Here is a 13,387-nt window from a genome sequence, read left to right as displayed (position 1 = left end):
ACATAAAATAATAACAATAAACGTATAAAAAGCGCGCACACACAAATTATTCTTAATGATTCAAACGTCCCTCAAAATCGCTTTTTTTCGTTAATAATGAGCAAAATCCACCTAAATTAGAGCACAGTTAACGCTGTTTACTTATTGGAGCACTTTTAGTTGTTTAAAGTGTAAATCTGTGAGGCCGATGGACACATAGAAGAATGTTTTTTACTGGTTTATCAAGGGCGTGTTTAAAAAGTTTTACGGTTTTGAAAATGACGTAAAAGACCGCGTTTGTCCATGTGTGGCTCACTTCCAGTGAATAAAGTGCGGAGCACGGGCTCTCCTGCAAATGCAATGGACGATCGCTTTACTTTGTGGCTTTCTGTGTGATTATAATGTTAATGCTCACCGTGTTGGGTTTGAAGCATCGACAAATATAGTGATGTACGATGATATGAATGTATGATTTGCATGTTTGCTACTTGCTTCCTTCAGTCAAAGCTGCATTTCACAGGTAAGATTGTGACTTTATGTGTGTCTCCCCCTCTTTATTTGTATCAGCCGATGGAGTCTGACCATGGATGAGGAGGTCAACCCTGACCATGAAAATGTGAACTCAGTCTTGGCTCAGGACTCCATTGAACTGTTCCACATCCTCAGCAGTCAGTCGCACTCAGTCATAATGGAGCTGTGTCAAATGATGCCCAGTGAAGCTTGGCACCAATATCAGGTTGACCCCTCAAGCTCTTCTGCAACAGCAAGACCAGAACTCATCAAAACCATGTTGGAATACTTCAGGTCAGCCAGTGCTCGAAGATGCCGTAACTTCCTTCAGAGAGTGTGCTTCTCGTGTGAGAACATCCCCATGCTTCTGGAGTCGAGGCTCATGTCAGTGGCAGGATATGACAGCAGTGAGTATAAAGTGGTGTTTGTCTCTGACCAAAACACTGCAGTCGTCAGTCACTTTCACTTTGAGGTTCACTTTACTCGTCCAGGTCCTGTATTCTGTCAAAACAGTAGAACAATGTGAAAGGGAATTTAAAGCAGTCTTACAATTAGAGTTTTCTTTGGTGAGCAAATGCATACATATACATATTTCATGCATACAATACCAGTTAAAGGTTTGCCTGCTGAGGAGAATAGGGTATACCCACTGAGGTTGACACGGAAGTGGTTACATTTATTTGACTGTATACGGAAAGAACCCAAAAATCAACCCCACAGTGTACAGAGCGTCAGCAGTTTTCTCACCAAATTAACACACTATGACAGCATGAACTAACTTTTACTGTATTAACAGACTTGTTGAATCACCAAATTTAGTATAAATGGTCACTAATTTCTGCTGAATAAGGGTTGGTGTGCTCAGCTCTTAATCTCTTATATTTAGTAAAGTTTAAAAAAAAAGAATTAGGTGCAGAGGTTTTAATTTATTGTTGCTCTTCTGTAATCCACACAGTGGCAAATGTACACATACAGGTTCATATATATTTGACCACTGGGCAGATTTATATTAAATTGATTGGTTTCCTGGTACCGACCCAGCTTTTAAGTGTAGTCCACAAATTGTCAGTATGACTGAGGGCAGGGTTTAGGAAAGCAATTCCACTTACTTTATTTATTCCAATGGTAATATGCTTATTCCCATGGTGTGTGTATGTAAGTAATCAAAAACGTAAGTATAATTGTGCTTATCTGCATGGCTAACAGTATGACTTTGTGCTTGAATGTTTAGCTGATGATGTACCGTCTCCAGCCGCAGAGAACGTGTCTCTAGCAAACGCAGGTAGATCACCACTGTTTGTCACTATCTCATATCTGTGTGTACAGAATGATTGTGTGGGTGTGTAAAGATCTGTAGTTTTACTTGTGCTTAACTTCACCTCTAAGCTTACTATAAATACATATACTTGCAGTCTGCAGGTGATTTTCCATAATTTGGTGTTTTCTTTTTTGGTTTTACATCAGCCTGACCACATTGGCTCACATTTCTCTGGCTTGTTTCGTGTGTTTACTGAGCAGACCCAAGGCATCTTCCAAGTAAAATGAGGCTCAGCCATAAGATCAGAAGCCAAGATTAAATGGTAGTGAAACCCAAAGTGAGGCACTAGATGAAATTCATCAGATGTTAATGTTTTTGAACTCTCATTCACTTTATTTTTTTAAGTAAAAGTAAAGTAAAAGTAAAAACGTAATCACAGTAGTATAACACAAAGTCAGTTAAATTTCGGGGATACCAAACTGCCCATTTTGGAAGCTTCAACTATTGTGAATCCATTTTAGCTGCTTTAGTGCAATTGAAAGTGACATGAGGTGCACTGGAGTGGCAACAGCAAGACGATCAGAAGAGGAAGTAGTTTTGCAAGTGGTTTTGCAGACCATTGGTCTCTCCTTATACCTCTTGACTGACTCTTTTAGCTGATGTCGTTGTCATTGCTGGTAGCATGAGATAGCACCTGCAGCCCATGTGGTTTGTAAGAGTTACTTCTGATCCTCCAGTGTGCCACGTCAATATGGGCTATCACAAAAAAGTTTGCTGTGCCTTCCATCCCGGTCTTAAGATAGTAGAGGAGATACCTATCTTGTGGAGTCTGTTTCTGACAGTTTGGTCAATGGAGGTTATTTTTCAGGGGTTTAGCTGTGTTCCTCCTGCTACTGCTGTTGGGTTGATGGCCTTCTAGTGCCCTGTCCTGCTCTCCTCTTCTAATGGCCTGTCTCCTGGTATCTCCTGGCAGTTTTGCAGCTGTGCTGGGAGACACAGCAAACTTTTTTGCGATGACCTGTGAACCTTAATGGGATGCAGGTACTGTCTCATGTAATCAGCAGTGACAAGTTCAACAGGAAAAAGCACAGCTAGAGGAAAATCACTCAGGAGGGATAAGGAGAGAGCAGTAGTTTCTCCATCACCTGCAAAACCATTCCCTAGTTGTTGCTGCTCCGGTGCCCCCTCACTGGTGCTTTGCACCAAAGCAGGTGAAATAGGTTCACAACGGTTTGTACTGATATTTACCTGTGTTCCCTTCATTTTTGAGCAGTATAGTCTTCATTTATCACCTGTGGCTGCAAAACAATCATCACTACCCTGATGGTGACAATACCACTATAACCATTCTACAGCCACTCAGTAGTTATGCCTCTTTCTTTCTCTTTTTAGAAAAGCTTAAATTAGTTTTTACATTTTTCTTGATTATTTAAGTAATCACTTGTATTAGCTCAGTTTAGTTTACAGTAAAGGCTCAAAGAAAACAAACTTAGGGGAAAAGTGAAACCAAAAGCTTAAGATTGTTGTAAATAGGTTTGCATGTATCAAAAAATTCACGTGACTTATTCGTTCGTTTCACTTTGGGATTCCCCCAGCATTTTATTTTTTTGCGTTTTTGGTGTGTAGATCATTTCGAAACTAATAGGAAGGTTTAAGAGGTGTAAATACAGAATATTTGAACATCTTGCAGCACACTTTATTGCATTCATCCTTTTTGGCATGTTATACTTTTCTGCAGGGGTTTTCATGCACTGTATGTTTTCTGTGTCTTCTGTATTGCAGACAGTTATGAAAATTCTAGCCCTGCTGTAACAGATCAGAACTCGTCACCGCCATTTCTCGAGCAGCGGCTCGTCAAGCGCCCACGGATTGGTAGGATACACATGTGACTCTTAATGATTCATGCGTTACAGCTACATTCAAACCATCACACAAACCAGCCAAGAGAAATATTTAATTCATTGATTTATTAATAAAAACACATAAACAAGAGTTTATAATAAGAAACTAGGAAGAGTTAAAACACAATACAGTAAGTGTGCAGCTGACAGTGGAAGGATTGGGATCCATCTTGGAAGGATTCGAGTACTTATCTAGTTCTCATAATAATTAATCCAGCATGGTGGTATTGCTAATTTAGGTTAAAGTTTTAAAGGACTTATCACTTTTTTAGCACTGAAACCCTTTGCCTTATCTTGGCAGTAAAGCTTGTGCTGCCAAAAAAGCTCTGCCCCTTTGGCACATGGACCTATGAACTCTGACATTGTTCTGTGGTATCTAGCATCACTGTGTTGGCGGCAAATTGTTTTTATGTTGTATGTAGGGAATAGGGGAATTGGGCTTACATGGATGAGGGTTACACCTCATCCCACAGATATTCAGTTAGATTTTGATAAGGAAGTCTTAAGTTTACCGTTTAGTTGTGCTGCTTCATGTAGTTGAGCAATTATTGTGTACTGTGGGAAGCTGATGTCGTCAGAGCGGGCCTGTGTCTTAGATATCAAAATAAGATCAACATGAAACCCAGTGGCTGAAATTTCCAAGCAAGACAATTGCACTGTAAAGAGATTATCTGTTTTTCACTTCTAACTTTTCTAATGGGTTCCACCCACAGATCACTGGCAGCAGTACATCAGTGAAGTGCAGAAATGCCTGCTGAAGAGATGGAAGCAACTCACAGCTGGCCTGGTGAGGGAGGTCCAGCTGGAGAATGTATGGGTCAGCCCGAGAGCGGCAAACAGAAGCAGAGACAGACCTGATCAAACCCCTGGCTCAGCAGACAGAGGGGGCAGAACACCTGGTCAGCAAGACTTCCTCTAATTGTACCAGTTGATGATTGGGCTTTTTTTAAAATAAAGGGATTTTTTGAAAAGTATCTTGTGGTACACAAAGAAATAAAATAATAGCAGCTTTGTATGTTCTAAGCTTCTCATGTAAACTTACCTAATCATGAATATTTGAAGTCTGCTGCACATCTTTCTCACCAAACTCAGAGCCCGATGGGGATTACGGGTATTTGGAGTCCAGAGTGACGTTGGAGACGTTCCTCCAGGGATGTTTGGGTAAAGTGACAGTTCTGGTGGGCAAGACGGGATCAGGAAAAACTCTGCTAACATCCTGTTTAGGACAGCAGTGGGCGAGTGGATTAGTAAGTTCTAATTATTTGCGTTATCAGGCATGTTCGATGTTTATCTGTATGGCTAGTGCTGATCTTATTTGTATTCAGAGGAATAAAGGAAGAGCCATTGTCCCAGAATTTGCATGCTAGTGATATAAAAACATAGGGCAGCTATATTTCCATACTGTATGTAAAGGCCATATTAAATATAACTGATTTAAACTGGCTTTATTGTGGCTATCATTATTACAGTATGCTCTAGGCTTAGGAACCATCACTGACCTTGCAGAGGTTGCAGATGATCCAAACTCTGCATTTTCATTGTTTATTTGAAAAACCTAGTTAATAAATTATTAATTTGGTGCATTAAGAATAACAGTAAAGAAGCTCCTGCTACTATCAGGCAGCTACTTGTTCAGCCGTTTTTCAACTGCACACTTGTTTCTTCTGGAGCCAGTGAATGCTTCTTACAACTTTCACATTTGTGGCACTACCTAAGCTGTGCAAACAGAATTTGATATGACTCTTTTCCCTCTGCCAATTGTTCTCCTCTCCATCTCATCCAGGGTCCTGTCCCTTCATCCTTTGTGTTTGTCCTGCTGGAGTTTCGTCAGCTCAACCTACTGTCACGCCCTCTTTCACTATCAGAGCTGCTATTCCAATACTACCTCCCTCCAACTGGGGGAGAAGATGCAAAGGTACGCATGTAATGCTTGAGTAGTACCTGTTATAAAACAGTACATTTGTGATACTAAACATAGTTAGCTATGCTTTGCATTCTGGGATATGACAGAATATCATACCATATTAGTGGTAAAATGAATGTAAATGGAAGATCAGAGTTTTGTTTGTGTAAGAAAAAAAATGAATCCATGGGAAAAGGGCTACAATTTCATGAACTCATCAGCTGATTTGGGCCAGAGTAAACAAACTGCAGGTATGAAAACACTTAGTGTGGTTGGCAAGGCGTAATAGCCTGCACTCATTAGGCTAAAGTGTGAAACTAAAAAACATGTATGTTGGGAAAATGTTACATTCAATTGCTCTCACATTCTAAACTTATTCTTCATTTGAACAGAGAGCCATTATCGACTACCTCCTTACTAATCCAGAGCAAAGCTGTTGGGTACTGGATGGCTATGATGAGTTTCACAGCAAACTCAGCAAAAAAGAAGTGCAGAGGAAACCGCTGCACTTAGAAGATCCTCTGCCTGTCGCAGACCTCATCTCAGGGTTGCTAAATCGCCAGATTCTTCCAGGAAGCACTGTGCTGGTCACCTGTCGTGTACGGGATCTTATAGATTTGGATGGCATTTCAGATAAAGTAGGCCAGCTGCTGGGCTGGGACCAGGATGAGATCAAGGAGTATGTAGACAACTTCTTTGGTGCAAAAGGTGAAAACTTTATTTACTTGTATTTACATTGTCGTTGGGCTTTATTTATTTGTTTTATTTATTTCAGTAAAGTTTTGAGGAAGTGTTGTTTTTGGCTCTTCTGTATTAACTTAATTTTTCTCTGTGGAAGTTGGTGCTTAGTATATATAATCAAGGCAATACAATAATAGTATTATTGTAGTTAGAAAACATGAAATAATTCACTTATTACTACTTTTTTGTATTAACTGATAAAATATGGTTTTCTGGACACCAGATCTCTGCTGTTTATTCATTTCTTGAAAACATCTAGCTCCCTCTTTCCCCACAGCCAAAGTTGTCTCTAATATTTTTTCTCGCTTTCTCTTTGACTCTTACATGAAACTTGTCTGCATTTTTTATTTTCTCTTCAGTTATGGTTGCTGTGGGTTTCAAGACTCACATAAATATCAGACAAGTTTGAACTTGGATGTTTCCGACTAAACATTTGTTTGTCTTTTTTATTTTACTTGCTGGCAGTAGCTTATGTAAGTAACCTAATCTGGGGTTATCTACATCTTTAGCAGTGCTATATTTGATCATTTAGAACTGCAAAACAGCACCTGTATCCAGTTATAACTGGCCAATTGCTAAAATTTAGACTTTCAAACTAGTAGAAATGAGTAATTTCCATATAAAATAGGATCTCATGTGTAATAGCTGCATTACTAACATGAAAAAATTGGTGTTAAAATAACAATTGAGTAAAACTTCTTGTGCATGTCTATCTTAAATGTATGTTGTCTTTAATTAGTTTAATCACCATTTACACCCAGCAGATGTAGCTCTTAGAGAGCAGGCAGCACAGCTCCTTCTCTCCAGTCGACACCTTCTCGCCATGTCTTCCATTCCTGCCCTATGCAACATCTGCTGCATCTGTCTTGAGCATTTACTGCTGCAGTGGAGAGATAAAGCTACAGGAGGAGCACCGATGCCTGACGAAAAAGGAAGTAAGGCTAGGACAGATGCTCAGGAAGCAGAAGGAGCACAGATGTCAAGAGAAGCCAGAGGGGAGGAGGGCAATAGAAGAGGAAATCCTGCACAAAGGAAACAAGAGGATGGAAAACGAAAAGGGAGCAAAGATGTAATAATGGATGGAACAAATGGCAGACCCCAGCTGACTCCCGCTTCACCCCAAGTCCCTGCCACCCTCACTCAGGTCTACCTCACTGTTCTGGGCTCATTTCTTAGCCGAGACCCTAACCACGGAGGAGACGGCAGGCCAAAAACTAAAAGATTTCCTCACAGGTAGAGACTGAGCTGTGAACTCACTCTAATGTGTCTCCATCTTGAACATTATATTTCAAAAAAGATGAAGTAAATGAAAAAATGACTGTTTAGAAAAGAAAGCACCAGTGTAGCAAAAAATGCGTCATGCTTCAGTTTATGGATTATCTCTGTTTTCTGTCTTTCCGTGCAGTGCTGTCACCACACTGACCATTCTGAGTCAGTATCAGTCGGAGCTGTGTGAGCTGAGCCGACTGGCTTGGACAGGCTTAGAGGAAAGCAAGATACTCTTTTTGAAAGAAGAAATTCCACAGGAGGTTTTAAAGTTTTCATTGAGGATAGGACTCTTATCACAGGTCAGACATGAATGCATGCATTAATGTCCTCCTCATATCTGTGAATGTCCTCAAAATCCTTGTTGTCGAGTGTTTGCATGCTATTTATACTATTGATACTATTAATAGATTTGCTTAGTGGGCAAAAGGTATTTGTTTTTACTTACAGTGGACATAGATGTAGTAGGGCTGTGTGTAGTAAACAGAGTAAGGGTAGATAAAGGCTGTCCCTGTAGACGACTTGTCATGTTTGTAACATATTAATAATAATAACATAATTACTTATCTGCTGTTAGGTGGAGCTCAGACGTCAGGACGGGATACTCGCCAGTGCCTACTGCTTCATTCATCTGACAGTGCAGGAGTTTTTAGCTGCACTAAGAATCATGACTAGTAATGATGTTAATGACGCACAGCTTAAGAAGAGGTAAGGAAGCCAAATGGAGAGAAATATGGGTGTAATTTTTAAGATGATTGCAGCGTCAAGACCAGTTTAGGTTACATAGCCCACCTGATGGAGAAACTAGGGAGTCACACGGCAGAAGCTCTGTACTTTTGGCATCGAAACATGGTCAAGATGACCTGCTGAAGTTCTGACCAAGTATCAGAATGGGGAAGAAAGGTGATTTAAGTGACCTGGAATGGTTGCTGGTGCCAGATGGTCTGGTCTGGTTTTTTTCAGAAAATGCTGATCAACTGGAATTTCCCCACACAACCATCTCTAGTTTTTACAGTGAATGGTCTGAAAAAGAGGAAGTAACCAGTGAGTGACAGTTCTCTGGGTGAAAATGTGTTGGTGATGGGAGAACGGGCAGACCACATCAGGTTCCACCTTGCCAGCTAAGAACGGGAAACTGAGGCTACAAGTCACACGAGCTCACCAAAATTGAACAAGATTGCCTAATGGGTCTCGATTTCTGCTTTGACATTTAAACGGAAAGGTCAGAATTTAGTATAAGCAACATGAAAACACCTTGTTGAGTCTGTACCACAAATAATAAAGACAGTTGTGAGGGCAAAAGGGGGGTATAACTCGAAATTGGCAAGGTGTACCTAATAAAATAGCCAGATAGCATTTTAGTCTAATGGCACATACGCAGTAACCTCTGCACTTTACTCTCTTACTGGTGTTGGACAAATTCAAATTACAGATAACAATATAACATTCACAACATTATTACACATTAATTGATTAAATTATCTGCAAATTCACATCCTGGAAACGGTTTTGTTAATTAACTGTGGTGCATGTGAACCAAATGAACAAAATGTCCTAAATACAGTCACCTTTCTTGTTGCTGCCTTAGCTGAATGAGGCTTCTTCTGTCTACATCTGTCCTCCCAACTCGGTGCTGGGCAGTCCCTGCCTGGTCCCGAAATAGATAAGTTCCCTTCAGATCAGGTAGACACTAGTGTGTGATGGAGTGTTTGAAAAGCTGTGGAAATAAAATTTTGTCACCTAAGCTAAAAAAGAGAAGCTCACAAACAGCAGAATTATGATGAATATATTGAAAGATTCAACAGTTAATTAATGAATCTCATTTAGAATACGTGAAAGAAAGCATGATGGAATTTGACTATGTAAAGTCACACGGTATACCAGGAATAACTCTGCCATGGAAGCAACCTGAGCTGTGCGAGTTAAGCACGGTACAGTACGAGACATATTTGTCCTTACTCCTTACATCAGAAAAACACTGATGTAGGCACAAAGTGACGGCTCAAATCACAGTGTGAGAGTCTGTGAGACTGTGCAAAGGTGGGGCCACTGAAAGTGAAATATGGCACAGCTGACATAACTAAGCAGCAGGCGACCATAGTCACTCGCTAAGAGACCTCTTGTATGTGGCTACATGTGGTATGACGTATATCACAAGTCCGGGTTGTATTCCACCACATTTTTTCCTAAGTGTAATGCTACTGCTTCCTCTAAAAATGACAATGCAGCTTCATGGATTTATTGATTCTTCTGTAAAAGGGTCTTGTTTTTATCACAAGTTGTTTTAAAAGCAGGAATTTAATTGCATCAGAGCCCACAGATGCTAAGCTCCACCCTCTGACATCCAAATTGCACCCTTCCCTTATAGAGCTCATCTTCCATCCCCTTTTCGGCTTCAGATCCATTCTCATATGTCCAAACATATATAGACTTGAAGCTCCTTCTCTAGGACTTTTTTAAATAACTGTAGTCACGACGCAGTAACACGATCAATAGTGATGTGAGAGATGATAGCTTTGGAATATTTAAACAGGGGACACGCATTCATTAATTACTTAAATCTTAATTAATTAATTGCTTTTTTAATTGCTCCAGCAGTCAAATTTACAACACCATGAAATCTATTCGTACAGCTGTATTTTAATAAATCTCGCATTGTTTCCTCTAAAGAATCACTACATTTTTTTGGTGGTGTGATATGGATTTGTTCACATTTTCATCATATTTAGTTGACAAGGTGGATTGCAGCAAGGACCTCACCCATACCCAGTTCCTTAAATGATTAGATAACGGGTCTGTTTCCTCACACTTCCTCATTTAACCCTTTGATTTCACATGTTTCAGTGAGGTTCTGGAGGTCTGTGGTTCGAAATCAGTCAGGCAGCTGCAAAATGACTAGTTCAGTTCTGGCTTTGACGTTTTGTTGTGTGTTTCATTCTGTGAGCGTTTGGGGAATGTGGTAAAATGAATGCACCTGAGCAAGAGAGAAGAAAAGGCGAAAGCCATTCAAACTGGTGTACTGTGCTTTCTTCCCACTCTGTGTGCTTTGTGGGCTGCACTGTAGAAGTTGTTTGTTTTTGTCCTATCTGTTAAATCTTAAAAAATAATATTATTTATTGCATTTCAAAATATGCACGGTCATATTATTATTATTCTCATCTCCCAGAAGAGTGTTGAAACTATCATCTGGACAGTAAAGTAACATGCTTTAATTTGCATCATAATTCAGATGTTGACTTTGCTCTCATTATATCCTCAGATTCAGTCTGAAAACTCGCTGGACAAGCAAATCAGACCAGAAGACGGTCTTCACCGACTCACTGTACCTCTATGTTTGCGGTCTGGCTTCCTCACAATGCACTCCAGCCCTGGTTGAGTTAGCCAAGGTTTCTGGTAGCGTCCAAAGTTGGGTCCAGAAACGACAAGACCTTGTTCTGAAATTGCTCAAAACCATGTGTAACAGTAACACTCTGACCGGACCAAAGGTAGAATGAAAAACAGGAAAAGCAGATTTTCTTTTCTGTCACTTTGTTACTGATCTTTTCTTTGCTATATTTTGCCAGATACTCCAGCTTTGCCACAGTGTGCAGGAGAGCCAGAACCACCAACTCGCCAAGCAGGTTTTTGGTGTGAGACCCAAACTGGAGCTGCGCAACATCTGGCTGTTACCGAATGATATCGAAGCTCTGGCTTTCGTAGTTAATTCAGCCGATCATAATGACATCGGTCTGGACTTCGGAGCGTGCTCCATGGAGCTGGAGTGTTTAATAGTTCTGGCCAGGTGTCAGGGAATTCATAACCTCAGGTGAGGCTACACAGACGTTTACAAGTTACAGTAGTTAAAAAGTAACAAAAACCCTCCAAAAACCTAAGTGTAATTTTTTTAGCTAACCTAAATCAGAAATAACACTAACAAAAATAAACTATTAATTACAATACAAATGTTTATTTTGATTTTGAGATGAGGGTTTTTATTATATTACTGTACCATTCTGGATATGTTAAATCTTACAGGTCAGCATTTATTTGAAAAGGTTTCACAAGGTTATTCATATGATATTTGTGGGAATGCACTATGGGAACATTGGAAAGCCATCATTGTGACACATGAGAGTGTTGAAATGGACGGTGTTGATCTGTCAGAAATTGTAAAACCCATGTTTAGCCCACGGACATGCAGAGAGAGGACTAGTCGCACAGCAGCAGTGAATGTTGCTGTTGATAGAGCTACAGCTTTGCCTTTGACATTCCTCAGCTGACTGACCACCTGTCTTACAGTGAAAGTGAATGAGCTCAGTATTCTTGTTACAAGAAGACAGAAAATAGTCTGCACTCAACTGCAAAAACACGACTACTGATTCTTTGAAAGTATTCCTTCATCAACTCGAAAAAGAATGTTGTTCCACACAAGTTTGCACTTGCATGTCTTGAATAGTGGGTGGGACAGGGCTTATCTGTTTAGCAAAATCTGCAAGCTGCACGTTGTCATCTCACATCTGTCATCTCTTTATTGTTAATTTTATATAATTATGCACATTAACATCTAATGTCTGTCTAGCGGGAAAGCTATCCCTCCTTAGTTGCTCTTCCTGATGTTTTCCTTATCCAAAACAAGAATTTAACGACAAATATAGCGTAACCGTATCAAATAAAGTTGCATTGACCATAAAGATTTCAGCTCAGACATTAAAAGTAAAGCGAGACAGTGTCTGATAAAGTGCTGCAGCAACAGCTCATTAATCTGTATGTAAAACAAACCGAAACCTCAAGCATTTTATTAGGAACTCCGATACATCTGCTTGTGGTTATAAAGAGAACCAGTTACATACAAGTCATAAACAGTAATTATAACTTGGAAAATTAGAATGAGGAAAAATGTGACTGTACCCAGCAGTCTATATGTTCAGAACAGCAGCGTAGGTGCTCTATACACAGAAAATATCTCGTTGACAAGATGCAGAAGGTACCTGAAATAGATATTTACAGCTGTGGTGAGCAGAAAATGTTGTTTTACTGACTGTGATTCGATCCTCCTGTGCAGACTAGAACTAGTGAACAGTCAAGGGTGCAAGCAGAACTTGTCAGCTGCTCTCTACAGTTCTCACATAGTTACACCATAATTATTTCATGTGTATATTTTATGTCACCCAGGCACATGTAAGCTATTAAACTAGATTTTTTGGGGGCAGTCACCCAACTCTTAATCCTAAACCCAGTACCCGGTTCTTGATCTTGACAAGATCTTGTGCCGGTATTCTGTTTGTTATGAAAACAAACAGAATACCGGCACATTTTTCTTCTTATTTCATTTTGGACATGACAAATAGAGACCACCCATACATAGACCCAGATGGGCTCCAAACACCAGAGAGCATACAGTGTAACCGTATGAGAGAAAGCATGTGCAAGAAAAGCCACCTGGAAGGCAGCCAATGAAAAGACTATTGAGTGAAAAAAAGTTGTTATCATCCACATGTAAAACACTTACAATACTGTTTGTACATGTAATAAACTATCCATCATTATATGATTTAGAAATGTGAAAATTATAATTCAGAAAACTGCTGTAAACCTAAAACCATGTACAAATTATACAAGTAAAGCAAACATGATATAACCAGTGTTCAAAAAGTATCCCATCAAATTACCTCTGTCACGGGGATTTAGTTTCAGTTTATTCTGGATTACATAGAGTGAATTATTAACCCTGTAAAGCCTGAAGCATGGATTAATGCCAGACATTTGATTTTCTTTTAATTTGACAAATTGGACAAATGCTAACAATTAAAAAAATAAATAAATAACAGTTTCCATGTATGAGGTTTCATT

At 39.7% G+C, this 13,387-nt stretch overlaps 1 protein-coding gene across 4 annotated transcripts in view; it reads left to right on the top strand.

Annotated features, from left to right (window-relative positions):
- The window catches only part of nlrc5 (NLR family, CARD domain containing 5), a 33,520-nt gene that overhangs the window by 362 nt on the left and 19,771 nt on the right, over positions 1-13,387 (top strand). For 2 of the 4 annotated variants that reach the window (XM_039615383.1, XM_039615381.1), the window contains exons 1-13: positions 327-429; positions 547-896; positions 1,721-1,771; positions 3,530-3,619; positions 4,362-4,547; positions 4,741-4,895; positions 5,432-5,563; positions 5,944-6,259; positions 7,054-7,525; positions 7,698-7,860; positions 8,136-8,266; positions 10,818-11,043; positions 11,122-11,363. In XM_039615383.1, coding sequence (XP_039471317.1) covers positions 335-429; positions 547-896; positions 1,721-1,771; positions 3,530-3,619; positions 4,362-4,547; positions 4,741-4,895; positions 5,432-5,563; positions 5,944-6,259; positions 7,054-7,525; positions 7,698-7,860; positions 8,136-8,266; positions 10,818-11,043; positions 11,122-11,363 — 2,609 coding nt within the window. In that variant the 5' untranslated portion in view covers positions 327-334. Of the gene's footprint in view, positions 1-326; positions 430-546; positions 897-1,720; positions 1,772-3,529; positions 3,620-4,361; positions 4,548-4,740; positions 4,896-5,431; positions 5,564-5,943; positions 6,260-7,053; positions 7,526-7,697; positions 7,861-8,135; positions 8,267-10,817; positions 11,044-11,121; positions 11,364-13,387 lie in introns of those variants that run through there. The other 2 variants (XM_039615382.1, XM_039615384.1) reach the window with 2 other exon arrangements.

The sequence above is a fragment of the Oreochromis aureus genome, linkage group 7 (assembly GCF_013358895.1).
Source record: "Oreochromis aureus strain Israel breed Guangdong linkage group 7, ZZ_aureus, whole genome shotgun sequence".
NCBI lineage: Eukaryota > Metazoa > Chordata > Actinopteri > Cichliformes > Cichlidae > Oreochromis > Oreochromis aureus.
The sequence above is the reverse complement of the archived record's forward strand: the minus strand, read 5'-3'. Positions and strand labels throughout refer to the sequence as shown.